The following is a 27,188-nucleotide window of genomic DNA, read 5'->3' as shown; positions in this document are numbered from 1 at the left end:
TATCAACTACCCACTTTATACGAAAGAAGAAAATATAATGATCTAATATTTTTATATAAATTAATACATGATAAGATTGACTCTATTGAGCTGCGTTCGTTGCTTTGTTTTCAAGTCCCATCAGCCAGAACGAGGATAGGAAACACATCTACATTTTACCAAAAAAAGGCAAGAACAAATATCCTTCGGAAATCTCCTATATGGAGGATAAGCACTCTCCACAATGAGGTCGAAAAAGACTTCAATATTGATATATTTAGCATGTCGGAAAGTGTGTACAAAAGAACAATTAAACAGGCATGTTTTGAAAACGGAAAGGCATTCGTTGTCAAAGACAACACAATAATTGGGCCTAGAGCCTGTTGTGTTGCGCTTGAACTAAAATAAAATAAAATGTAAATTTAATAAGGGAATGTTAGGAGAATAATAGAAAGAAATGCAGAGAAAACAAAATACGTGGAAATTCGCTGGGATCGTAATACTGCAAATTATGGATATTTCAAAATAACAAATAATACTTTCGACGAAGTGTATACTTTCAAATATCTAGGATCAGAATAACACAGACCAAAATCATATCCACAAAGAAATTAAAAATCAACTAAAAGCAGGAAATTCGTGTTATTATGTTCAAAATCTTTTGTTTTCTCGAAGTTTGTCGAGGAATTTGAAGTTTAAAATATATAAAACGATAATCATGCCTGTTATTCTGTTTGACTGCGAAACATGGTCGCTTACTCTGAGGGAAGAACATAGACTGAAAGTAGTTGAGAACAAGATCCTTAGACGAATATTCGGACCCAAGAGGAACAGGAATGGGGAATCGCGGAAACTTCATAACGAGGAACTACATAATTTATACGGTTTACCAAACATTGTTAGGGTCATCAAGTCTAGGAGGCTCAAGTGGGCAGGTCATGTAGCTAAAATGGAAGAAAGTAGAAACGCATTCAAAGTCTTGACTGGAAGCTCAATCGGAAAATGACCATTAGGAAGACCTAGACGCAGATGAGAGGACAATATCAAGATGGATCTCGCAGAAATAGGAATACAAAGTGGAAACTGGATCCAGTTGGCTAAGAACAGATGTCAATGGAGAGCTTTTGTGAGCCCGGCCTTGGACCTCCGAGTTCCATAGGCATAGAGGTAGTTTATCATTAGCAACAAAATTTTCAATCTTTATTTATTTGTTTATATTTTTTCCCCTTAAAAACAGAATTACTATTACGAAACTTTTCTTGATATTCCAATCTTCGTTTTGTGTATAACGTGACGCATTCAATACATTTTCCATTGCTTATTGGCTTGTCATAAGTATCCACAACCTAATCCGTCATTTCCATTTTTCTGTCGATACTTTTTTTCAATGCTTTTAATATTCGTTATACACAGAAACCAATCGCAATTCCTATACAATAATTTCTTGGTACTGCTTCGTATGATTCTGTAATATATAAAACCTAAGAAGGTGCCTGACAAAGAAAAGTCAAAATAAGTAAATAAAATTATGAACTAACTTACTATACCTGTTTAACTAGCAGGTTGAAATTGTAATAAGTTGTTGCAGGCTTAGTTTTGGTGGTTCGTAATAGTGGTCCTCTGAAAGATTTCATTATTTTTAAAAGGGAAGAAAATAAAAATGCAGCTTTTGTTACTGATAATATCAAGTTACTTGTACATTATATTGATGAAAGGAGGAAGCAATCGATTTTTAACACTCCAGCTCCTCTATAGGTGCGAATTCAGTGATACACTACGAGTTAAAAAAAAAAAAAAATCATAACTTGACCAGGACTCGAACCTGGAATTTTCGGCGTGCGGTGCCGATGCGTCAATAACTATGCTATCCAATCCGCTCCCAGAACAATATTACACCCTCTCACTCCTAATGCCAATTACTCTTTCACTCAGACCACTTGGTTAACACATCGGTACGCTACGTCGGAGGTCCCGGGTTCGAGTCCCACTTCAGTCATTCACTTTTTAAGTTTTTATATATCATTATTTGTACATATTTTTTATTACTAAAAGAAATATTTTTGTTTTTGGTATTTCTGTATCTCAACGAGGGATGTCATGCGATATACGAGTAATAAATTTGCTGTTGATGTTTTAAAGGCGAACCGTTGAGGAAGATAGGAATTCCCATTAAAAATTTTCATAATTACTACATTCAAAGTTATACTAAGACTATTTCAAGTGAATATAGGCAAAATCATATTATTATTGTAATTTCTAATGTTATATACTTACAACTATTTCCTTGTATATATATATATATATATATCTTGCATGCATTTGCTGTGTTCTTCTCAGTCAAATTAAGGCTACGATGCATAGTTGTGCATTAGGGTGGAACAAAAAGAAAAAAGAATTCGAATTTTGCTTATTTTTCTAGTAGTTCGGGAAAGTTGCCCTTTGATGTAAAAAATAAATAAATAAATAAAATAAAAAAAAAATAAAATTTTAAGGTAATTGGAGCATACTTTAACAGCGCAAGAACGATACATTGTCATTAGTTTGATATTTCCTGTTCTATTTCAGCCTTTTTTACTCTTCTTTTATTTGTAGTATAAAGACCTTGATTGTACTGGTTATGTCATTTTACGAGGTGTAATCAAAAAATACGGTGAACAATTTCATTAGAAACAAAGTAAAAAGCTTATATGCAATTTGATTTAATCTCCTTCCAAGTACTGTCCTTGGCTAGCAATGCACTTATCCCAACATTGAATCCTTGACGAAGCATTTCTGGAAGGGCATTCAGCTGTTCTGTCGTAGCCCTGTCAATGTCAGGAATAAGTCAAAACGTTTTCCTTTAAACACGGTTTTAATTTTTGGGAAGAGCCAGAAATCACATGGTGTCAGATCTGGAGAACACAACAAATGTGGACAGACAGGAATATTTTTTTTTTTTCGGCCCAAAACTTGCGGATCAAAAGCAAGATGTGGCACGACGCGTTTTCGTGGTGAAGAAGGTAGCTATTTGCCCATTTAGTTGGTGGTTAAAATACTTTTCACGGGCCCATACGAGATGTTTGGTTTTTCGAAAAGTTCTCGTATAATCATTCGCCTGATTGAACGAACAATTTTTGCTACTTTTTGCACGTTTTCTTCTGTTTTTGAGGTTAATGGACATCCCGAACGTTGCTCGTCTTTTACAGACTCATTTCCGCTTTTAAATCGCTCATACCTTTTGCAAACAGTCTTCAGGGTTACATCGTTATCGCTATACACCAATTTCAAAATTTTATGATTTTTTTTTTCCGCACTTTTTTTTTTCATCTTGAAATAGAACTTAATGTTCACGCATTGTTGGTGCGCGACAGAGACAGCAAACACAACCTCACTCTAGCGGCTCTGGATACTGACTGACAAGTCAGAACATGTTTCAACTTGACGCTGTCTGTCTCAAGGGATCAGGCTATTGAACAAATTAGAAGGATTTTAGCGTCAGCAGTTGCTGCTAAAAAAAATCATTCACCCTATTTTTTGATCACACTTTGTATTAAAGAAACAAATTTAGGGTCAGGAGGGAGGAATAATGGAGTAGTAATTTTTAGTTTATAATAATGTTTCGTTTTAAAAAGTATTTTTTTTTTTTTTTGCACATTTTTTGTTTATGATTTAATTGTTTTAAACCTCGCCGTAAATTTGATAACCTCTTCCTTTTCCAAAGTTGGTTTAATAATATTAAAAAAAAAAAAAAAAAAAAAAAAAAAAACCACTAATGTTAAAAAAAATCGAGTATTTTGTTCTACTCTATTGTACATGTATTTTCTTCTGTTTATCATTACTTATGGTATTAGTCTTTTAACATACACATTTATTTCCATTGAGAGTATTTTAATTGTTTGTTTTAATATGAAGGTCGAAGCCTTGCAAAATAGTGATATGAAGACCTTGAAGGAGAAGCTGCTCAAAGATGTGGGCGACCAGCACCTTGAAAAAGGAGAACAACAAGGGTATGAAATTTCATTCATTCAATCAAATTCTAATGAGACATGGTTTGTGATATACTTCGGTTTTGTTGGGCTTGTTGCATAATTCTTGAAGCAAACAATGATGATCTTACTTCATGGACTGGTAATATGCATATCTGATAATAACCAGTTGAGAATGCTCGAAGAGTATTGCCAGAACGAACTTAAAAAGAGTCGTTTTTTTCGAAATTTATATGAGATTGTATATTAAATTTATTTGATTAAATTCAATAGATAACACTTACATATTTGGAACCTGTGTAAAAGGGTATGTATTGAATTAGCTGTATTGAGCTGTCACTTTTTATCACTATATATACAAGGTGGTAGGTAACTCCACCGAAAAACTTTGAGAGGCGATTCCTTACATGAAATGAAAGAAAAAAGTTCTAATAAACATTGGCCGAAAAACGTCTCCTTTCAGAGTCATGATCCATTAAAAATTCGAAAAATCACTTGTCAAAACTCCCTAACTTAGAAACTGTAGGACCTATCCCAAGCGGTTTAAGGAATTACTCAGGAACTAGTACGTGCTCTATCTAAATATCCATGTTTTACCACCCTCCGTTATCGGTGAAAGGAACTGTAAAAAGAAAGTTGAAGTATAGGGATACTCCTTTAAGTACTAATGGTGCGTTCGTTTCGCTGGTACCGGTGAATTCTGAAATATGGATATTTAGATAGAGCGTATACCAGTTTCTGTGTAATTCCTTAAACCGCTTGGGATAGACCCTATAGTTTCTAAGCCAGGGCGTTTTGAAACGTGATATTTCGAATTCTCGGTAGTTCATAACTCTGAAAGGAGACGTTTTTCGACCCACGTTTATTAGAACTTTTTTCTTTCATCTTGTATAAGGAACCGCCTCCCGAAGTTTTTCGGTGAAGTTACCTACCACCCTATATACTGAAAATGCAGATATAACCAGTGGCTGTCGGTTACTATTTCGTCACAAAATGTTTACCATCCTCTTAGGTATTGATCAACACCAATATCATCTTTCAATGACTTACGGTTCCCGATATATGGCTTCTTAAATCTCGCAAAATCGGAACTTTTTTTATTTTTTACCAATATCTGGGGAACGGTGGCCAGTTGGCCAGTGGCAATCGATTACTATTAGGTACCAAAATGTTTACCATCCTTCTAGGTATTGATCAACACCAACATGATCTCTCTATGACTTACGGTTCCCGAGATATGGCTCCTTAAATCTCCCGGAATTCGAGAATTGGAACTTTTTTGGCCAATATCTCGGGAACGGTAAGAGTGAGGCGAATGATGCTCTATCAAATGGAGGGATCAAAATTCGCAAGTAACCGATACACTTACACAGACACACAGACAGACATAAAGAATTCAGTAACGAACTTTTTAAGTTCGTTGAAAATGAAAGTTAAGCACTCACCGAAGTATTAAAATAGCAGTCCTAAAGGCAGACGTTTCAGCGATGATTTTTTTAAATTTCCTCAGTGCGCATTAAAAAATATATATATTGTAATTCTCCTTCACTGTAAAGATAAAGTATTTTTACTAAAGTAATGCTCTTAATATTTCTACAGTAAAGGAGTGTTTTATCAATAATATATATATATATAATGATACGTACTGAAGAAAGCAAAAAATCATTGCTGAAACGTCTGCGCTTAAGATTGCTTTTTCAATGCTTCAGAGAGGATCGAATTTACGTTTTTATCATCATGTGTGTTCTTATTCTAAATTTAAGTGTTGGACATATTAATTTAAAATATAACAGATAAGTCATACGTGGGATGTTATTTTCCGGTTTACAAGCAAAACGTGTAATACACTCTAAATTCAAATGTTTTGATTTAGATTTCGGAAAGTACTGGAGCAGAAAAACGGTTTGAAACTTACGAGCAAGCGAAGTAATAGCTTCATTTTTGTATTTAAAATTTTCAAGGGATCATCATCTTCACCTTCTCTCTACCTTCTCCTATTAAGATTTTTTTGTTTCTATTTCTCCTGCTGTTTTTCTCCTTTTTTTAAAAACTAGGAAACGGAAATGGGTTTATTTTCATTTTCAGAGAAGGAAAGAATTATAATGAGGGTTAGGTAGAGGAAGAAAGAATAATAAGAGACTGATCTTTCAAGAAAATAGAAAAATATAGCTGAAAAAGTGGAGAGGAAAGGTATGTGACGGGACGAATATGGAACATTATACTATAAGTATTAATAAATACAGTGTGTTTCAAAACAATACCGACAACCTTTGCGAGGTGATTTCTGGCACGAAGATAAGACAAAAAGTATAGCCCAACCTGGGTGCAGAAATGCTTCCTTTCGGAGTTATAGGCTGCCAAAAACATGAAAAATGAACTTTAACCCTTTCGGGTACCCGGTTTTTTGGGCTACTTTTTTTTTTTTTTTTTTTATTTTTAGTCAAGCAGCTACTGCATCGTCACTATTTATCCTAGGATCATGATTCATACCTCATTCTCTTCAGAATGGAGCTGGCTTTCAAATGATACCACTTGCATGCTCATACCGTATACCAGGAGCGGGAAAAATAATGTCAAAGGGAAAATTTCGGAATGAAATTTTTTTCTCGCACTTTGGGCCCTTTTGGAGCGGCCCTGTGTGAACGTAGCCATCTAAAAAAAAATCTAATAAATAGTACTTGGTATACTGAATGTGTGTGCCAAATTTCAAGTTTCTATCTTGAATACCAAGGGCGGGAGAAATTTTATCACGAATTCCCACCATGCCCCAAATTACCGTAAAACACCATGATCTCAAGTAAAAAATTTACTGAGACATCCCTAATTACCCTAGGGTCATGTTTCGCCCATCATTCTCTTCAGAATAGAACTGCCTTTCAGGCGGTACCATTCACTTGTCTCCATCATGTATCTAAGGCGGGAAAATGAGGAAAAACGGGATTTTTGGGTAAAAATATCCCTTTTTTTTCAACTTTTTGACCCTCTGGATCCCCCCCTCTTTTAACGTAGAAATCTGAAAAAAAATCTGGTAAATACTACTCGGTGGATTGCATGTTTGTGCAAAATTTCAATTTCTACGTGCAAAAATAAGCCCGCCAAAAACATACTTTACATAACCCCCCCAAAAAAAGTATTACACGAAAATATAAATTTTAGACTTACGACGTCATCACCTCCTATGTCTCGACGCAGGAAGGTGTGAAACCATACGTAAGTCTTCTACAATGCCTCTGAACTTGAAAAAAAAAAAAAAAAAACGGACGAAAAAGCTCAAATAGGAGAGTTATAACGCAATGTACCATGAAACACCCCGTATGGTACAAATTGTACCATGGGATTCCCAAAGGGTTAAAAGTCTATAGCTCCTAAACTATTGGACTTACCGTAGTCGGGTCCAGATTTCACTTAGGAACTAATATGTGCACTATCCAAAAATACATGTTTCAGAATCCTAAGGTACTCACGAAACAATTTTTTTAGGAGGGAGTTTGGCTACGGGCATATAATTTGAAGTACTCTCCAACTACCTCTATAAAAATTGTTGCGGAAGTACCGGAGGATTCTGAAACTTGGATATTTGGATAGGGCACATACTAGTTCCTAAGTAAAGTCTTGACCTGACTACGGTAGATCCCATAGTATTAAAGCTATGCACCTTTGAAGTCCATTTTTTTGTTTTCGGCAGCCTATAACTCCAAAAGGAAGCATTTGTGCACCCAGGTTGGTCTATACTTTTTGTCTTATCTTGTTGTCAGGAATCATCTCCCAAACGTTGTCGATATTGTTTTGAAACATCCTGTACTTAATGTATTAATGGCATTTAGACGAACTTCATTAGTGACAGAGAAGGTGGCGAAACTTAGAAGTTTGAAGAATAATCTCCGTTTATTTCTGTGCACCAACGCTACTACTAGAATCATAAATTCTAGTAGAAATTCGTTATATCCTACTAGAATCATAAATAAATTAGCTCTTATAAAGCATCTATTTTTCCTCACAAAATTCCTTCATTTTGTGTTACGCATAAGAATACGAGGAAGGTAACCAAGGAAGTTCTGCCGCTTTTTCGCCCACTACCATCGAACATCGATATGTTACCTAAGACGTACCTGGATGATCAAAAATAGTCCCCATCACTATCGACGACCTTCTGCCAACATTCTGGAAGGCCATGGATTCCATTGCGGTAGAATTGATGGGCCGTGAAGCGAAGAAGGTATCAAGTACATTTTGCACTTCTTCTATGGATTTGACCTGGCGTCCTTTTAAGGTGATTGTCCAAGGAATCGAACAGGTGATAATCGAACGGTGCATTGTCCAGGGAGTATGACAGATGTAATAGTGTTTCCCATCCAAGGCGTAGAATAGTCCCAGGTTATCCTAGCCACGTGGGGCTTAGCTTTGTCCTGTAGCAGGAGGATTCCTTTACGATTCATAAGTGTTGGCTCGAGGGTTTTGTGTTTCTCTTGAACACGGCTGAACTGCTGACAGTACGCAGTTGCTCTGACCAGGTAGTCGCAGTTTCCGGTGCACGGTGCCGCGAGCAGTCCACCAAACACACAGGAGAACCTTCTTCTGGTACAGTGCTGTTTTCGACTGTTTTAGAACCGGTTCATGAGATGCTAACCAATGATGACGGTGCCGTGCAGCTTCGTACAGGACCACTTCTCATCACATGTCAACACCCTGTCCAGAAATGGCTCCTTCCTCAGACGAGACAGCAAAGAGACACAGGTATCTGGTCACGTTGCCTTCTAGCCCGGAGTCAAATCATGTGCGACCCATTGACCCAACTTACAGTGCTTTCCAAATTGATGGAATGCTTCCGAGTGGTTTCTCCACTCTCACTGAATTGTAGTCCCAGTTCCTCACATGTCTGGCCACTGTTCACCTCAATTGCAGCCTGAAGATCTTCATTTTGTACATGTGTTGGTCTTCCGTTACGTGGTGCGTCTTCGAGTGCTTCGTCACCGTCCTTAAACTTGTTAAACCACCGCTGTACTGTCCACGTAGTCACGACATCCTCACCAAAGGCCTGGCATATCTTCCGCTCTGCTGCAGCGGCGTTTGATCTCAGTTTGAACTCGTACAGGATACACGCCCTTACGACACTGTGTGGACGTTCCATGTTCATTCTGTCCTTACGCAAGTTCAGGGTGTAAGTAAACTGCCACAACCAGGCAGTATGTTGGGTATACCAAACCAACAACTGACCTTCATCTTATCTCCATTCGCAATCAACTCACGGTGTGAGGGCCAATTGAACACAGACCTCCACGAGAAACGACAGAACTTTCTTGGTTACCTTTGTAGGAGGATTATATGTATATGATGTGCTGATGATATAGCTCTTGTTGCGGATTCTGACCAGAAAATTAACATTATGTTAGAAAAGTTGTGGAAAAGGAATGAAGGACATCAGGGCCGGATTTAGAGGGGGTGCGAAGGTGGACGGAACCCCCCCCCCTGTGTTGTAAATATACACTACTTAAAGTGAGAAGCTAGCAGTGAGTTTTGCAAAATCAATAGTTCAAGTCAATTTTCTGAAGGTTGAAGGAAAAGAATTCATCGAGAGCAGACACTTAGCATTTCCAAAGGAATTTCTCATTCACATCACAGATGCCTAAAGGCATTTAATTCAGATGTACTGGTAGTTATTGGTGCACCCCCCCACCCCCCCTCAGAGAATCCTGGATCCGGCCCTGAAGAACATAGATGATTAGAATAAACATAAAACAGAAAAGACAAATACAGCAATATTTAGAGCGAAAAGGTTTGTTTCAAGTATAGAAGTAGAAGGGTGAGAACTTAGAATAATTGACGAGTTTCCAGTATCTAGGTAATCTTGTTAGTGGATACCTGAAGTGAAAAGGTAGAATTAAAGCAGGAACAAGAATGGCGAAAGGCGCATCAAGGAAGAAGAAATTGATATTTTTTGAGTCTGATATAAGGAGACAGAAGGAGGATCATCAGGTGTTTCGAGTTAAATAATACGGACTACATACATTGGACACCAAGCAACCAGAAGCTTTTAAACTGAGTGCGAAGATGACTTGAGTTTAGCTGGGCTCTACGAAAAAAAAGTAGTGCTCGGAATAGTAAAGGATAGAAAAAGAATATTAGACATAGTTGAAAAGGTGAAAAGAATCTGGTTAAATCATGTTGGAATGGAAAATTGCGTAAGTAGAATCGTCACATAATTGCTGAATATATGACGCCATATAGGTTGATTCACAAAAGAGAAAGGAAACGTATTGTTGACTTGAATTAAAATTATGACATTAATTTAGTAGTGAATACAACATGTTAGGATTGATCCTGATGAAAATTGTGTTTTGTGATTGCGGGATATTAAATTGTAATAATGGAATGTACGAGTATGATTCAGGATGTATGTAGATTAGATGTAAAGATAATAAATACCAGTGCATTGAAACTTCGGAGTGAATCGCTAATTGCAAGCGCAGAGTATTCGTTTTCATTCTGATTATTATTATTGATTAAATATTCTCATATTTTTATGACTTTCTTCTTCTCTCTTCAACCATGGGATGGAGGGCAACATGGAAATTTTAAAACTTTTCTCTCTTTTGGGAGAGCTGTTTTATGCTTTGATAAGGTCTCTTCTTCATAACTGCATCTAGATATTCTATCCTTGGTCTTCCTCTTCCTGGTTTTCATTCTACCTTTCCCTCTATCAATGCGGTGATCCAATCGGAGTGCCCAAGCATGCTGTTTCTTGGTTTTCCTATTATCTTCATGATTTATCTTCCTTTATTACGTTATTTTAGTACGTCTTCATTCCTTTTCCTTTCGGTCCGTGATATGCGCAACATTCTGTGCCAACACCACATTTGAAATGCTTCCAGCTTGGATATTTCAGCTTTTCTCAATGTCCCCGTCTCTGATCCGTAGAGCGCCACACTCCATAGCAGTCTCTTAATGAATCGTTTTCGAACGTCCAGCGACACATTCAGGATGTCCACATTGTGGACAGTAACGGAAAAGTCGGAGAAATAAAAACCTATCAGGGAAAGTCAGGGAAGTGGCAGGTTAGTCAGGGAAAGTGAGGGGAAAATCGATTTAGGTCCATTGTTCAGTTGTTGAATTTATGAAATAGTATGTGTAATATCGGCCTATTGTATATGTTTATAAATTTACATTCGTTTGCAGTAATGAAAATTGTAAAAAGAAGGAAACAGAAGTGGAGAGAGCACAAGGCCAGCTGAGGAAGGTGGAGACTGGGGTTTCTTTCTTTTTTCTTATTTTTAAATTACTCAATGGTCAGGGAATTTGGAACTTTGGTCATGAAAAGTCAGGGATTTTTTTTTTTTTCGAAATTGTGTGGACACCCTGTTGATGTAAGCAGTCCTCTTTTCCTATTGAATGATTGTTTAGCCTGTGCTATTCTGGAACTTACGTCTTTTTCACTTCTTCCGTCCGAGGATATTAGACTTCCTAAATAGGGAAACGTCTTCGATTTTCTCTCCATCTAGCCATACGTTTGCCTTTTCCTGTCCTACTCTTGTGCACTTCATCACTTTATTTTTTTTTTTTCTTATTTATAAGAACAATAACGTTATATAGACATTTTCTATATTATTCATGTGTTGACATTGTACTTGTTTCCTATAAAAGTCATTCATGTTTTTTAAAACACTTTTTAGAGTTTTACTTGTTATATTACTGATGATGATCGTAACTCAACAGGCAAAAATATTAGAGTGACAATGAAAAATTCTTTGTCGAGAATAATTAAGATATTTTACATATAATATTAAAATGGTTAAAGATTGTGTGAGAAGAAATTCTATCCTAAGATACGTTAACAGAGGGCAGAATGGAAGTAAAAAGAAATAAAGGGACAAGAAGACTACGATTGAAAGAGGAATAAAAACAGAAAATTGAAGATTACAATGCTTGAAGCTTCTCAATTTGTGGTATGTGATCTGGTAGGGTTGATATAATATAATTTACATACAAACAAAATCATTTTTTTTTAAAGGTCAACAGGGAACATTACTCAAAGTGACATACGATTATAGACGAAATGAAAAAAATTCATTGACAATCAAAAACCCAATGTAAAACTATCCAAGCAATAAAAACTGCAAACATCTTGCTAGTATCATAATGGAAAGGTTGATTTGTGTACTAGTAGTTGCGCCTGAGCCTCCTGCCCTCTGTGCAGTATAGGTTGAAGTCAGGCGTAATTACTCGGTCTAATCGTCTGCATTTAACTCTCTCTCTCTCTCTCTCTCTCTCTCTTTTTTTTTTTTTTTTTTTTAAGTTTCCCCACCAACCACCCCAAACTCCTTACCATATTTATGCAGTTATTCAAGTACTTCGTTGCGCGTTGGCTCAGTGGTAGAGCGTTCACCTCCGGTGCTTGGAGTCCCTGGTTCGATCCCAGCTCGCGCCGTATGAACTTTGTGGTGGACAAACACCGTGCTCGTGGGTTTTCTCGGCGTTCTCCCGTTTCCTCCCACTTTCTTCATTCCACCATTTCACTCATTTCTCATTACACCGTCTCCTTTAGCCTAACCGGCGTAACCGTGGGACGTTAAACTTAAAGATTTCATTTCATTTCATTTTAAGTACTTCGTTGTATAGATAAGCGATACACAGGTAGCGACATCTGTGAACGCAACTTTATAAAGGGAGTTACAAAAATTTGTGACAATATTTTTGAAAATTGATTTCTCATATCAAAATAAGAAAAAAATATTATATGGGCCTGTGGTCGGAAGTGCATAGGTTCGTAGTTATAAGGTGCCGAAAACGTGAAAAAAAATTAACTTTAAAGGTTCATAGTTTCACTACGATAGGACCGATCGTAGTCGGATCAATACATCACTGATGGATTAGTATGTAAACTATCCATCTTTCACAACCACCGGTACTTGCACAATCGTTTTTAAAGAGGCTGTTTGGAAGTAGTTGATCACTCTCCACCTACCTCTCTAAGAATTGGTGTGCAAGTACTGGAGCACTCTTAAACATGAATATTTGGATAATTCACCTACCAGTTCTTCAGTGATCTTGACCTGACTACGATTGGTCCCATAGTACTGGAGCTATGAACTTCTAAAATTCACTTGTTTCATGTTTTCATCATCCTATGACTCCGAAACTATCCACTTTTGAGCACAAGTCCATATGAACTTTTTGTCTTATTTTGATGCGAAGAATCTGTTCCAATTTTTGTAACACCCTGTATATGGATTAGCGTGACTCAAGACTGAGACGTTTGCCATTTGTGATTAGGATACTTCAGTATTATTTTCACCTTAGTAGGTTGCATGATTATCGTACAACATTAGCTTTTAGGTCTACGAAAAAAAAAAATTGAAAACTTGCTCAAAAACTACGCATATGGATTTACTTTTACCGTCATTATTTTGTTCAGCTTAGTGTGATATATCGATTAGTTTATATCTTCCGTTAAACGCTAATAATGTAGAATTCATTTATTTATTGTTTTTGACTCTTTCAGTGCCGCTGCCGACAACGACATTCCATCGGAAGACATTGGTCATATTGGTACTGAGACGCCTGAGGAGAGAGAATTCCGTTTCTCCCTAGTTGAACGTATCTCGGTGTTTCGTACGTTATTGTGTGGACGCGAGACTATAATAGAAGAAGTTAAAGCTAGAAATGAATCACAGTCACAGAAAAAAGAGCACGTACAGTAAGTTTAACTCTTTATTTTGTAATTTTTTAAAAAATTGCTGTGTTATTCTTTTGTTGGATCAAAAGATCCAATATATTTCTATCAAAAATTTTCTTGTAGTTCTTATATCTCGAGAACTACATATATTGTAGCCAAATCACTTAACTCAAAATGACGTGCTTATTCCGTAAAAAATACGAAAACTCGATTCATTTGAGCTTCCAATGAGAATCGAACAAGCCTATCGTACGAAGAAACTGCGTAAGCATTAGCCGCTCAAAAAATTTGTAGCCCATGATCCAAACGCTAATTATTGGCCAAGATCGCAATCTTTGATCCATTTTTTATAATTCCTAAAATTCTTGGCCAAGATTGCAATCTTTGATCCATTTTTTTTATAATTCCTAAAAGTCTTGGCCAAGATCGCAATCTTTGATCCATTTTTTTATCATTCCTAAAATTCTGGCCAAGATCGCAATCTTTTGATCCATTTTTTTATCATTCCTAAAATTCTTGGCCAAGATCGCAATCTTTGATCCATTTTTTTGATCATTCCTAAAATTCTTGGCCAAGATCGCAATCTTTGGTCCATTTTTTTTAAAATCATTCCTAAAATTCTTGGCCAAGATCGCAATCTTCGATCCATTTTTTGAACATTCCTAAAATTCTTGGCAAAGATCGCAATCTTTTGATCCACTGTTTTATCATTCCTAAAATTCTTGGCCAAGATCGCAATCTTCGATCCATTTTTTGATCATTCCTAAAATTCTTGGCCAAGATCGCAATCTTTTGATCTGTTTTTTTGATCATTCCTAAAATTCATGGCCAAGATCGAAATTTTTGATCTATTTTTTTTTATCATTCCTAAAATTCTTGTCCAAGATCGCAATCTTTGATCCATTTTTTCATCACTCCTAAAATTCTTGGCCAAGATCGCAATCTTTGATCCATTTTTTTAAAATCATTCCCAAAATTCTTGGCCAAAATCGCAATCTTCGATCCATTTTTGATCATTCCTAAAATTCTTGGCAAAGATCGCAATCTTTTGATCCATTTTTTATAATTCTTAAAATTCTTGGCCAAGATCGCAATCTTTTGATCTGTTTTTTGGATCATTCCTAAAATTCATGGCCAAGATCAAAATTTTTGATCTATTTTTTTGATCATTCCTAAAATTCTTGGCCAAGATCGTAATCTTCGATCCATTTTTTGATCATTCCTAAAATTCTTGGCCAAGATCGCAATCTTTTGATCCATTTTTTGATCATTCCTAAAATTCTTGGCCAAGATCGTAATCTTCGATCCATTTTTTGATCATTCCTAAAATTCTTGGCCAAGATCTCAATCTTTTTGATCCATTTTTTTGATAATTCCTAAAATTCTTGGTCAAGATCGCAATCTTTTGATCCATTTTTTGATCATTCCTAAAATTCTTGGCCGAGATCGCAATATTTTGATCCTTTTTTTTTTGATCATTCCTAAAATTCTTGTCCAAGATCGCAATCTTTGATCCATTTTTTGATCATTCCTAAAATTCTTGGCCAAGATCGCAATCTTTGATCCATTTTTTTGGATCATTCCTAAAATTCTTGGCCAAGATCGCAACCTTTGACCTTTTTTTTTTTGTATTATTCCTAAAATTCTTGTTCATATTGTTTTCAGTATTTATTGAAGAAAGCTTGCATCATTCGACATATAGGATGGAAAAATACGTCTTATTGTGTCTGTTTCGCAACAACTTCAGTGAAAATTTTCCAACTTTGAAAAAATGGCATGTGTTTTCTTTGCGGATTTAACATAATCCATATTACTTAAGGTTGAAATTGATCAAGTATAGCGGGGGTAAATTTAACTCGGAGTTGGAGTTCACGCATACTGAACAGTCGAATTAATAAAGGTTCCTACATTGTATTTGGCTCAGACATGGACATATGCTTATGTATCAAGTATAATCTGAAATATATATATCTAATATATACATACAGTGTGAGTAAGATTTGTATGGAGAGAGATGCGTAAATGACATGTATCTCTAATCTCTTGGGACAAAATTTGTACAATAGAATAGAATATTTTACAATACAATAGAATAGAATTATAGTTAAGTCTGTATACAGACAATGGACAACAAAAAATGAAATTATACAAGTAAATTTCTTTTTTTCTTTTTTTTAACATATACCAATATATTTTTATCTCTTCAGACTCCTTAACATTATAATATGATACAGCAAATAACCAATCATGCACTTTTCTTTTATATTGAGTAATAGGTAAATTTTGCTTGTGTGTTGCTAGCGTGTTCATAAATTTTATAAGCTGTATTGTATAGCTATTTTTAACTTGTGATAGGCTGCTACGATATATCAACTTGTTTCACAGATTTTGTATTATATGAATGAATATCTTGTCTACGCTGCATTTCTGACATTTTGTTTCACATATCTAAAACTTTACATATATATATATATATATATATAAATTAAGAACAGTCATAATTTTCAACTTACAGAACAAAGGTTTACAGTGTTCTTTATATGATACCCCACTGATTATTCTTTTCTTTTTCTTTTCTTTCTTTCTTTCTTTTTTTTCTTTTTTCGAGTAACAACCTCATTTATATATTTGGTCTAGGAATTAATTCGTGCGGTTGGTACGCACACATTGAAGCTGTAGTACAAACACAAAATACATAAATACCTTAAGAAAAATGTTGTCCATCGCTAGCCACCACTTTCGCCCATCTGTCAGGCAAAGTACGGATTCCGTGGCGAAAGAAGTCCTCATCCTTGGAAGCGATCCAGTCAGAGACCCATGTTTCGATATCTTCTGAAGAAGTAAACCGCTGTCCAATCAAATCGTTGTTCATGCAATCGAACAAGTAGTAGTCCGAAGGAGCAACGTCTGGTGAATACGGCGGGTGGGGTAAAACTTCCCATCCGACATTTTCTAAATAGGTTTTGACCGGTTTTGCGACATGTGGGCGAGCGTTATCATGTTGAACAATAAGTTTTTCATGTCTGTTCCCCCATTCTGGTCGTGTCTGGCCAGAGCTTGCTTCAAACGCATTAATTGTCGTCGATAACGTTCTCCATTCATAGTTTCACCCGGTTGCAGCAGCTTATAGTACACCACATCTTTCATATCCCACCATATGCACAGCATAACATTTGCACAGTGAATATCTCGTTTTGGTTGTGATGGACCTGGTTCAACTGGTTTCACCCAGGCCTTTTTCGTTTAGGGTTCTCGTAATGGATCCACTTTTCATCACCCGTAATAATTCGATGCTGAAACCCCTTTCTGCTCTGTCGTTGAAGCAGCAATTCGCAAATGGTTTTTCGTCTTTCAACGTCTCTGTCTTTCAATTCATGTGGAACCCAATGTGACATCTTTTGAATCATTCCCATGGCTTTCAGGCGTTTGGAGACTGTTGTTTGATTTACGCCTAATGCTGCTGCAAGTTGTTCCTGCGTTTGATACGAATCCTGCTCGAGCAATGCTGTCAATTCTTCGTCTTGAAATTTTTTTGGCTGTCCAGCTCGCTCTTGGTCTGCCAAGCCGAAATCACCACTTCTAAACCGTGCAAACCACTTTTGACACGTTCGCTCAGCTAGAGCATGGTCACCATACACTTCCACCAAAATACGATGACTTTCAGTCGCACTTTTCTGCATGTTAAAGTAATGCAGCAGGACACCCCGCAAAAACACTTTATCAGGCACAAATTGCGCCATGTTCACTTAACTACAAACTGGTGTTGTTGACGCTTTAATCCACTGCCCTATACTACGAACGATACGCGATGACAGGGGTTTGCAACACATGTGTGGATACACGGAACTGTGGGACGCTCCGTTCGTTGCGCCATCTCTTGTCCACCCGCACGAATTAATTCCTAGACCAAATAGTTACTGCAGCCCCAAAAGCAGTATTTCATAATTTCTGGTACTTTAAAAAAATTAAAGCAAATTATGTTTTTTATATAATTGTTTGGGACAATATCTCTTAAATTTCGTAGTAAACTTATTGTTCTCAAAAGTTGTACACATAGATATTCTACATGTACTTTCCATGTTAATTGCCTATCCGATTAATGCCAAGAAATTTTACGTTCTTTGACACTGCTGGACATTCATTTTTTGAAAATATTTGTCCAATAGTTTTCTCTTCGTTAAGAAAAAATCCATTTGCCTTAAATCATTCTTTAGTTTCTATAACGGTTTCCTTACTCAATTTCATTAATTCTGTCGAGTTATTGCTAATGTTTAGTAAAGTTGTACCATCAGCTTAAAGAAAGGATTTAGCGGAGATATTCAGTGGTAAATCATTTGTCATTAATATAAACAATAACGGTCCCAACACTGAACCTTGGGGAACCCCATGTTTTATTGGTATACTGTCCGATTTCAGATGGAGATAAAGAGATCCAGTAGAAGTATTTTAAGGTAGGTAACCTAAGCTCAGAAACATCTATTTAAGCGCCACGCCATCTTGAACAAGAAGTTGCAGTAATTAAAGTATAACGCCGATTTAACGAATTATTGGGGGTTTTTGCTAAATAGGAGTTTTGAGAGCAGTGAAGGAACAGTTATTCCTGTGAGATAGCAAAAGATATATAGTAGAGTCAAGTGACAGCTGACAATGTCTTCTTCAGTGAATTATTTTTCGTGACCAGGGTTTCAGAGCAGAATTGAAACCTTGAAAGTGCAAGAACGGGGTACCCACCCAACCGTGAAACTATGAAACCGTGCATAAGACGAGGATTTCGTATACTATATAAGAAAAAAACTGAAACAAACCATTAATTTCGTTATCGAACCGTGAAAACCTTGATAATTTTCAACTTAGTAGAAAAGAACTTGAAGATAATTAAAGTAATTTAGTCACAGAATCATGTTGTGGAACTACTTCAAATTTGAAAGCTGAAGAAGGGGAGCGGGCACACACATTACAGCCACTGAGTTCTTGTTGTTACTTGAAATTTTGGTCTTCTCTCTGCGCGGCGCAAGTTGAACGAGAGCATACTTAGTTATTCCACTGCAACGTACTGACCGCGGCGCTGTGCTGTGCCTAGCTCCCGGCCACGCTTCGGTCCTACATCGAATGGTATTCATGGTTGTTATACGGTCAGTAAAGGTTATATTTATAACAGGAATGCAAATAAGCAACAAAATTTTACTAGCCCAAGAAAAAAGCTACTAGCCCAGATACCACAATAGAAAGCATTTACTTACCTTGAAATAAATAAGAGTGATATTAAAAAATCGCCCGCACCGATGAATCACTCACCCCGGGTTAGTGGGCGAGTGGCTATTTGCATCCCTGATTTATAATTTTTACAACCATGGAATTGAAAAATTTTGGACCGCGATTACTTAATTTTAGTGGAAATCCTGAAAAATAATTACGAGGGCCGCGGTGGCTCAGTGGTAGAGCGTTCACCTCTGGTGCTTGGGGTTCCGGGTTCGATCCCAGCCCCCGCCAAGTGAACTTTGTGGTGGACAAACACCGTGTGCGTGGGTTTTCTCGGGGTTCTCCCGTTTCCTCCCACTTTCTTCATTCCACCATTTCATTCATTTCTCATAATCACCGTCTCCTTTAGCCTAACCGACATAACCGTGGGACGTAAAACTCAAAGATTTCATTTTCCTGAAAAATAATTCAGGAATTGCTATTTTGAATGATCGAGAAGATGATTTTTGCTTAAAACAACTTTGGTACGGCACAGTATTAGTATTGGTACGGCACAGTATTAGCTGTTTTTGTAATAAATAATAATAATTTAAGCGTACCGGTATATATTGTAAAATTTGGCTTGTGCAGGAGTAGATAGAGCATAAGTAGAGCAAATTACAGTCCGGAATCGTTTCCTATTACCGGTTTTATTATAAAAATCCTCTATAAGCAATATTTTACAAAAATGCTACAATAAAGTAAATTCTCTAGTATAAGGAATGGGTGTCCCTTCGGCCTGACGGTCTCGGGGAAGATTCCTTAGTAACGAACTACGTGAGGGGGTGTAGAACACTTTCTGCTCCAGTGCAAGCAGAGAGGGGTTAGAGATCCCGATAAAGCTCCACTGCAAGCTAAGCCGGGTTGCGATTAGGAATCTCCCGCTGTTCTACTGCAAGCAGGAAGAAAGGTAAAGTTTCCCGCAAGGCTCCACTGCAAGCTAAGGTTTTGGGTTTGGGTGAGGTACTTTCTAGGCTCCAGTGCAAGCCAAAAATGAGGATTTGATCAGTTGAAATTGATGGCTGTCCATGGAATCCTTTCTGTTTTATAGGCGCTGCTGTTCTATCGTTATCATGTGACCAGTGGTATCTCTGTCGTCTCCGTCATCTGCAGCTGTAGTACTCGATATTAAGGTGCATGTACTTGTTGTTTGTAAATAGAAGCACATGTTGAGTGTTTATAAACATGTGGGACATTACAATATAAATAAATAACCCTTGTTTTTTTGCAGGTCTAAAAGTGATAAGTTTGTTGTGAAATATGAAGAGGACAACACAACAACAGATTTTTGTAACGACGTTTTTAAAAGTCTAGAGTTGGGTCTTGGCAGTCGTATGTTTTGGATAATAATGAAGCCATTGATAAGGTAAGTATCCCTAGTATTATAATAACATTAGAATATGATAAATATATGTAATGAATACTATCACTCAATACAACAATAAAAGCAGAATTCAACATACTAGCTTATCGCTAAGTCGTGAAACTGCATATTAATATAGACCAGTGCTCGCCAAAATTACAAAGCTTCTGAGCTACCATACCGTTTTTAAATCCTACTGTGAGCTAATATATATATCGGGTGTTGCAAAATAAGTGTTACAACTCTTGCGAGGTGACTCGTGCCACCGAGACAAGAAAAAAAGTTCTCTTGAACTTTCGGCTATCGGACATAGTTTCGGATCTACAAGGTGCCAAAAGTCTGGGAAAATGACTTTCGGACGCCAATAGTTCCGAAACTATCCAACGTAAAGAGGGCGGGTAAAAAATTCACTGAAGAAGTCATGCCTGCTGTATTGAATTTTGCATGTTTCACAATCCTACTATGCACGCGCAAGGGATTCCCCAAAGGAACGTAGGGAGTCCCGGATAATCTGCCAAATAAAAATTGATCCGAATGGATATGAATTGATAGGGTTTCTATCAGGTAACAACAATTCGTTAGTATTAAGTCGATATCTGGGACAAATACAAAATCTAGACACCGACCCACGTGCGAAAAATAGGAAAATAACTACTCGGGTCTTGAATCTGAGGCCGTGGGCTCCCAGTAGGATTGGAAACTGCGACCACGGGAGCGAAAGCGAGCGTTCTAGCCCTGAGGCTTCGAGTGAGCCTCACTTTCTCTGTATTCATTTCTTTGAGGAGTACCCACTTTGTTTGGCAAGCTCTCTTGTACAGCCTCCCGACATGCTTGTGTGTTTCATTTTGTTACTCCTACTACACAGTTGTAAACAATCAGAGCTTTCAGACGTTTCTTCCTATTTCTCATGTCGTTTTATTTTCCATATGTATGGTGTTCCAGCAGTAGTGTTACATGTGAAAAATTGGTTCATTTTCGTCTTTGTCTTGGCATGTGCACTGTGTGTAAGATACGAATTTCTGGAGGTATTTTCCTATATTTCGAGTACGCCATATGTCCCAGAAGACGTGGGACATGATACAAGCTTGTTATTTTCACGCTCTATCAGAATTTGAACCATGGATTAAGAGATATCTTTTCATATGTGTTGACTGAGGGACAATGTTTCAAACAAAGAGGGACATTGATACAATCGTGTTCTAGTTACGTTCTACCAAAAAGTGCACCAGATGTAATAGCAGAATGTACAACGTTATTTTCCTAGTTTTCGCACGTGGGATGGTATCCCAACAGTAATGGGACATGTTGACATTTGTCCATTAGCTACATGTTGATATCAACACACACATTGGCCACATTTCAATATCGACCATGCGATCCCATTACTGACATTCATTTAGTTTACCCAGTTTCTTAGTGAGTCCCCTTGCACAATTTCAACTTGGCCTCAGTTGTTGCCTCCTTATTGGTATGTGTATATCCTATTACATCGCATTGATGAAATATTATTAGTGAATTGGCAATGGCTTTCATGTTCTTGATGCTATTCCTTACATTTCCGACGCTTTAAAGTCACGTTTACTGAGTATTAATGCATTTCTAGGCATTTTTCGTTACGTGTTTCCACACATGTAAATCACCCTGCTTCATCTGTTGTGCTCTACCGGCACTCCAGAAGTCTTTCTAGAGCATTTGAGTACAGATTCGCTACACTTAGTACTCAGAACGTCACTGTTGGCCAGCATCCGTACCTGGCGATTATGCAACTACACACAACGGGCATGAAGGTGTCCGCCATTTTGTATTTGTTCCAGATATCGACTTAATACTAACGAATTGTTGTTACCTGATAGAAACCCTATCAATTCATATCCATTTAGACCAATTTTCATTTGGTAGATTACTCCCTAAGAACCTTTGGGGAATCCCTTGCGCGTGCATGGTAGGATTGTGGAACATGCAAAATTCAATACAGCAGGTATGACTTCTTCAGTGAATTTTTTACCCGCCCTCTTTACGTTGGATAGTTTCCGAACTATTCGAGTCCGAAAGTCGTTTTCCCAAGCTTTCGGCACCTTGTAGATCCGAAACTATATCCGATAACCGAAAGTTCAAGAGAACTTTTTTTCTTGTCTCACTGGCACGAGTCACCTCCCAAGAGTTGTAACACTTATTTTGCAACACCCGATATATATATATATATATATATATATCTGTGTGTGTGTGTGTGTGTGTGTGTGTAATTATTTACTTAATTGTTTAAGTTAATTAATTGTTAGTTTAAATCAGTTAAGATCGTCATTTTGTGTAATTAGCAACAATAGAATGCATCTGTATAGAAATTTTCAAATAAGTATAATTTAAAAGGGATTTGCTGCTGCTGCCAGTAGCCAACCAGAAGAAAGATATCTTAGCTGTTGTATGTTTGTACAGTTATACTGTATCATATAGTGTCTGATGAAGCCAAAGAGTTAGTTGGCGAAACTGTAACACGTGTTGAATTTTAATGAAAATATATAGTTTTGCTCAGCAAATTATTAGTTTATATTTAATTATAACAAAGCAAAGCTTCTACTTATGGAAAATATTACATTTCTAGTGAATATGAAATCAAACTATTCAAGTTAGCAAATGTCTAATATACGCACGAAAAACATAACGTTTAGCAAATGTCTAATGTACACACGAAAAATATAACGTTTAGCAAATGTCTAATGTACACACGAAAAACATAACGTTTAGCAAATGTCTAATATACACACGAAAAACCTAACGTTTATCAAATGTCTCATATACACACGAAAAACATAACATTTAGCAAATGTCTAATATACACACGAAAAACATAACGTTTACCAAATGTCTAATATACCCACGAAAAACATAACGTTTAGCAAATGTCTAATATACACACGAAAAACATAACGTTTAGCAAACGTCTAATACACACACGAAAAACATAACGTATAGCAAATGTCTAATATATACACGAAAAACATAACGTTTAGCAAATGTCTAATATACACACGAAAAACATAACGTATAGCAAATGTCTAATATACACACGAAAAACATAACGTATAGCAAATGTCTAATATACACACGAAAAACATAACGTTTAGCAAATGTCTAATATACACACGAAAAACATAACGTTTAGCAAACGTCTAATACACACACGAAAAACATAACGTGCACAATCCCAAGCGTATACAGTCGACTGTGAGATGAGGCTGACAATGGCAGCTGCACGGGAGAAACAAGCAGTTGTTGTCAGTGCACCCTGTCGTGAGCGCCAGCTTAGTAGAGGAATCACGGTTAGTCAGTCGGATCGTTAAAGCGATCTACCGAAAATATCCTCGCGAGCTGCTAGGAGCTCGCGATCAACTTTTTGGCGATCACTGATTTAGACCACTCGAATAACAAGTAGTAGTGTCACATATACACCATGTGAAGAAATTTGGTTTATATAGCATGATATCTTTTTCAGTTAATTTTGAAAAACCGGATGTGGTAGTAGCGTTCTATCACTTCTGATTTTAATAGAGAGATTAGATTGGAGAGGGGATATATTCTTGAGACACTTAATTGATTGCAGAAAACCTCTTTTCGCTGTCTATTGCTGTTTTTGCTCAATAGCTAAGTGGAAGTGGTTGAGTTCTGCTATTTTCTGTGTGAACAGATGCCTAAGAGGGAAGATGGTACCCATTCTTAGAACGCTTAATCGATTCCGGGAAAACTATTCGAACTATCTCTTACCATTTTTGCTCTTTGGAAATCAACATTGAAACCGGAAGTAGTTGTGCTTTTTCTATCATTTTGGCTTTTACATAGCACGTCCAGAAAGTAAGTTCCGTTTCAATTTATCTCCGCTGCAGCGCTGCGATCGCAGTTCCGCACATGCGCGATAGACGCTCTGTATCAAGGAGAAGAAACGTGCGCCATTTGGAGATCGCTGTCAGTCACGTACGCTTTGTTGTGCTTGTTTACAATGTCGGTGTTGATTGAAAATCCCGTCGCTTGTGAAATCAGAGCGGTGATTTGGCTGGGACGTGTTTGACCATCCTCCGTACAGTCCTGACCTCGCTCCTAGCGACTTTCATCTGTTCTTACATCTCAAGTCTTTCCTTGGCGGTCAACACTTCAACAATGACGACGAGCTGAAAGAAACTGTTTCCAACTGGTTGAAGACACAGGCGGCAAACTTCTATGAAGAACGTATACAAAACCTTGTGCCACGCTATGACAAATGCCTGCAAAATTTCGGCAGTTATGTGGAAAAGTAGTTTAAGAGTTGTAGAATTTTGTGCAATAAATAATTTTTCTGTATCTGTACACAATTTAATTTTATTACCAAACTGAACTTACTTTCTGGACGTGCCTCGTAGTAGAGAGTTAAGGGTGGACATAAATATGTTCTTGGGACGCATAATCGATCGCCTCGCTGTCTATTACCGTTTTTGGTCTATTGCAATCAAGACTAAAACTGGAAGATTGATTGGATTATCTCCATAAAAGAACTCAATTCCTAACTATTGACCTTTTACCTCCTGGCTATCCTGGACGAACAGACAGAGTAAATATACGAGGGTGATTCAGAAAGTAACTTCTCCAAGCTCACTACTTGGCCAATAGTACTTCAAACATTCTGAACTGTCTATCATTAATGCACTGATGTTTCAGCTGTAGAATGTCACTTGAGGAATTTGAACTTCCTATCTCTTCTCGTTCCAGAGTAATGGAACAATCCATGGTATTCAGTGGTGACGTCCGGTTGAAACAGCTGGCTGTCATTGAATTTCTGACTGCGAAAGGTTGTGCGCCCAGGAACATTCATCGCCGGCGACGAGTCGTGAATACACCATTACAACCCGGAAACGAAGCGTCAATTGATGAAGTACCGTCACACCTCCTCTCCTCCTCCAACAAAATGCAAAGATGTCCCATCTGCTGGTAAAGTGTTGTTGACATTCTGCCTCATCCTGCGTATAGTCCGGATCTTGCGCCCTGCGACTTTTGGCTCTTTCCCAAACTTATGGATCATCTTAAAGGCCAATACTAATATTGTAACGCGGAGGTGGAAGCAGCAGTTCTTCAATGGTCTTCGCTGACTGTCGCGTTGGCGCAAGTGTGTTTGCCCGTAATGGGGACTATGTTGAAAAATGATGCCACCATTTGTAGCAGACACTGCAAGCTTTCCATTAATACTTGTATCAGTGCTATCTGTCAAACACAAATAAAGGTATCACCTTGGAGGCATTACTTTCTGAATCACCCTCGTACAAAGGAGTGTTGGTAAATCAAATTCCTTAGTAATTGATATATGATCATTAGTCGTGTTCTTGAATTCTTTTCAAGCCAGTTTATATTCAGTTGTAACTTACGTTTTGGCAACAATGTTTTGATTACTTTGTTTACAATGCTTTATTAGGTTACTTTTTTGTTTCATTCAAATCCTAATGCTGACATTTCCTTCACTTTTATTCTAACTAGACCTTTGAGATTTTGTACTGGTACGCAAACCAAAGACAATATAATATTTTCACAAAATTTCCGCTCTAGCTAATTGTTTTACTTTAAAATTAAATTAAGTTATTACAAATGTATTTAGATCGCAAAAACGCGTAAGCAACGTTACTTAATTAAGCTCAATAAATGGCATAGTGGTTCAGTTCTTGTCTGAGATCTTTATGTGACATGTGTAACGGGAAAGTTAGGCATTAATGCCTTCCTCTAGTATGACTTTTGATTGCAGGATAGTGAATGAAGACTTAAATGAAGGACAAAACAATCATTTTAATAGAATAATTCAGTGTTATTGTCTTATTATTAAAAGTTTAGAAGAATGGACTAAAAACGAACTTTTTGATGGGGAGAAGGGAGGGGGGGGGTAAATTTGAAGAAATGTGAGTAAGACTAAAAAGCATTGGGAGAGAGAGAGAATCATGTCTCTCATATATTTAAACCTTTAGCTAATGTGAGAATTGAATATTTTTTCCAGGGGAAGGGGAAATGAATTTCATCCTTATACACACCCTGCCAACATAGAAACGTACTCTCCCCAAATATATATATATATATATATATATATATATATATATATATATATATATATATATATATATATATATATATATATATATATATATATATATATATATATATTGTAATATTCGGTAGACAAATAGTACACGGGTTTTCTCTCATCATTTTTATTATAAAAGTATCTATGCAGTTTATACACTAAATTACAAATAAGTAATTTCTCTAATAATTCTTTTCCTCTATAAGTTGAACCTCCTGTCTATAGCAGCGCGGAGGCTGAGGGTTGTTGGTTAGAGATGACCCTGCCCGGTGCAGTGCAGAGGTAGGATAGTATTTCCTGCCCGATGCAGCGCGGAAATTGGTTAGGATATATATCTTACCCGATGCAGCGCGGAAATTGATTAGAATATCTTTTGCCCGATACAGCGCAGAGGAAGGATAGTATCTCCTGCCCGATGCAGCACGGAGATAGGTAAGGATACCTCTTGACCGATACATCGCAAAAGTAAGGTTAGAGGAGTCTCTTCTGCCCAGAGCAGCTAAGAGAGAGAGAGTGGGATGGGATCAGTTGGTGGTTGATGACTTCTTCCTCAAGGTGTCCATATTTATAGCTAGTCTTTGGAGGCGGAGCTTGTGGAAGGGTTCCAAGGGGACCTTTTCATATTTTTTCGTGTCACCTTCATATTTCCTCGTGTTCTCTTCGTGTTCCCTCGGAGGTGGAATCGTCGAATGCTTGCTTTCACTTGGTGTTGCTTTCTAACATGAAGGGATATTTCAATAGTGTAGACTCTTGACTATGTGGCCTCCATACTATCTGGTCTAGTTCCAAAAAGGGAAAAAACTTCAAAAGACAATGAGAAATATTTCTTTTCCCAACGATCTGCTCGCTTTCACAAAAAATAAACTTTGGCAAGGAAAAGAAGGCATT

General features: G+C 37.1%; 1 protein-coding gene across 1 annotated transcript in view; it reads left to right on the top strand.

Moving 5' to 3' along the window:
• LOC145672047 (phospholipid-transporting ATPase ABCA1-like) overlaps nt 1-27,188 on the top strand; it is a 242,611-nt gene that overhangs the window by 28,671 nt on the left and 186,752 nt on the right. Inside the window, exons 7-9 of the mRNA XM_081741259.1 lie at nt 3,871-3,965; nt 13,441-13,635; nt 20,084-20,218. Of these exons, the coding sequence (XP_081597385.1) occupies nt 3,871-3,965; nt 13,441-13,635; nt 20,084-20,218 (425 nt within the window). The remainder of the gene's footprint in view (nt 1-3,870; nt 3,966-13,440; nt 13,636-20,083; nt 20,219-27,188) is intronic.

This window comes from Thermobia domestica, chromosome 15 (assembly GCF_964235325.1).
Source record: "Thermobia domestica chromosome 15, izTheDome1.hap1.1, whole genome shotgun sequence".
In the NCBI taxonomy this organism is placed as follows: domain Eukaryota; kingdom Metazoa; phylum Arthropoda; class Insecta; order Zygentoma; family Lepismatidae; genus Thermobia; species Thermobia domestica.
The sequence above is the reverse complement of the archived record's forward strand: the minus strand, read 5'-3'. Positions and strand labels throughout refer to the sequence as shown.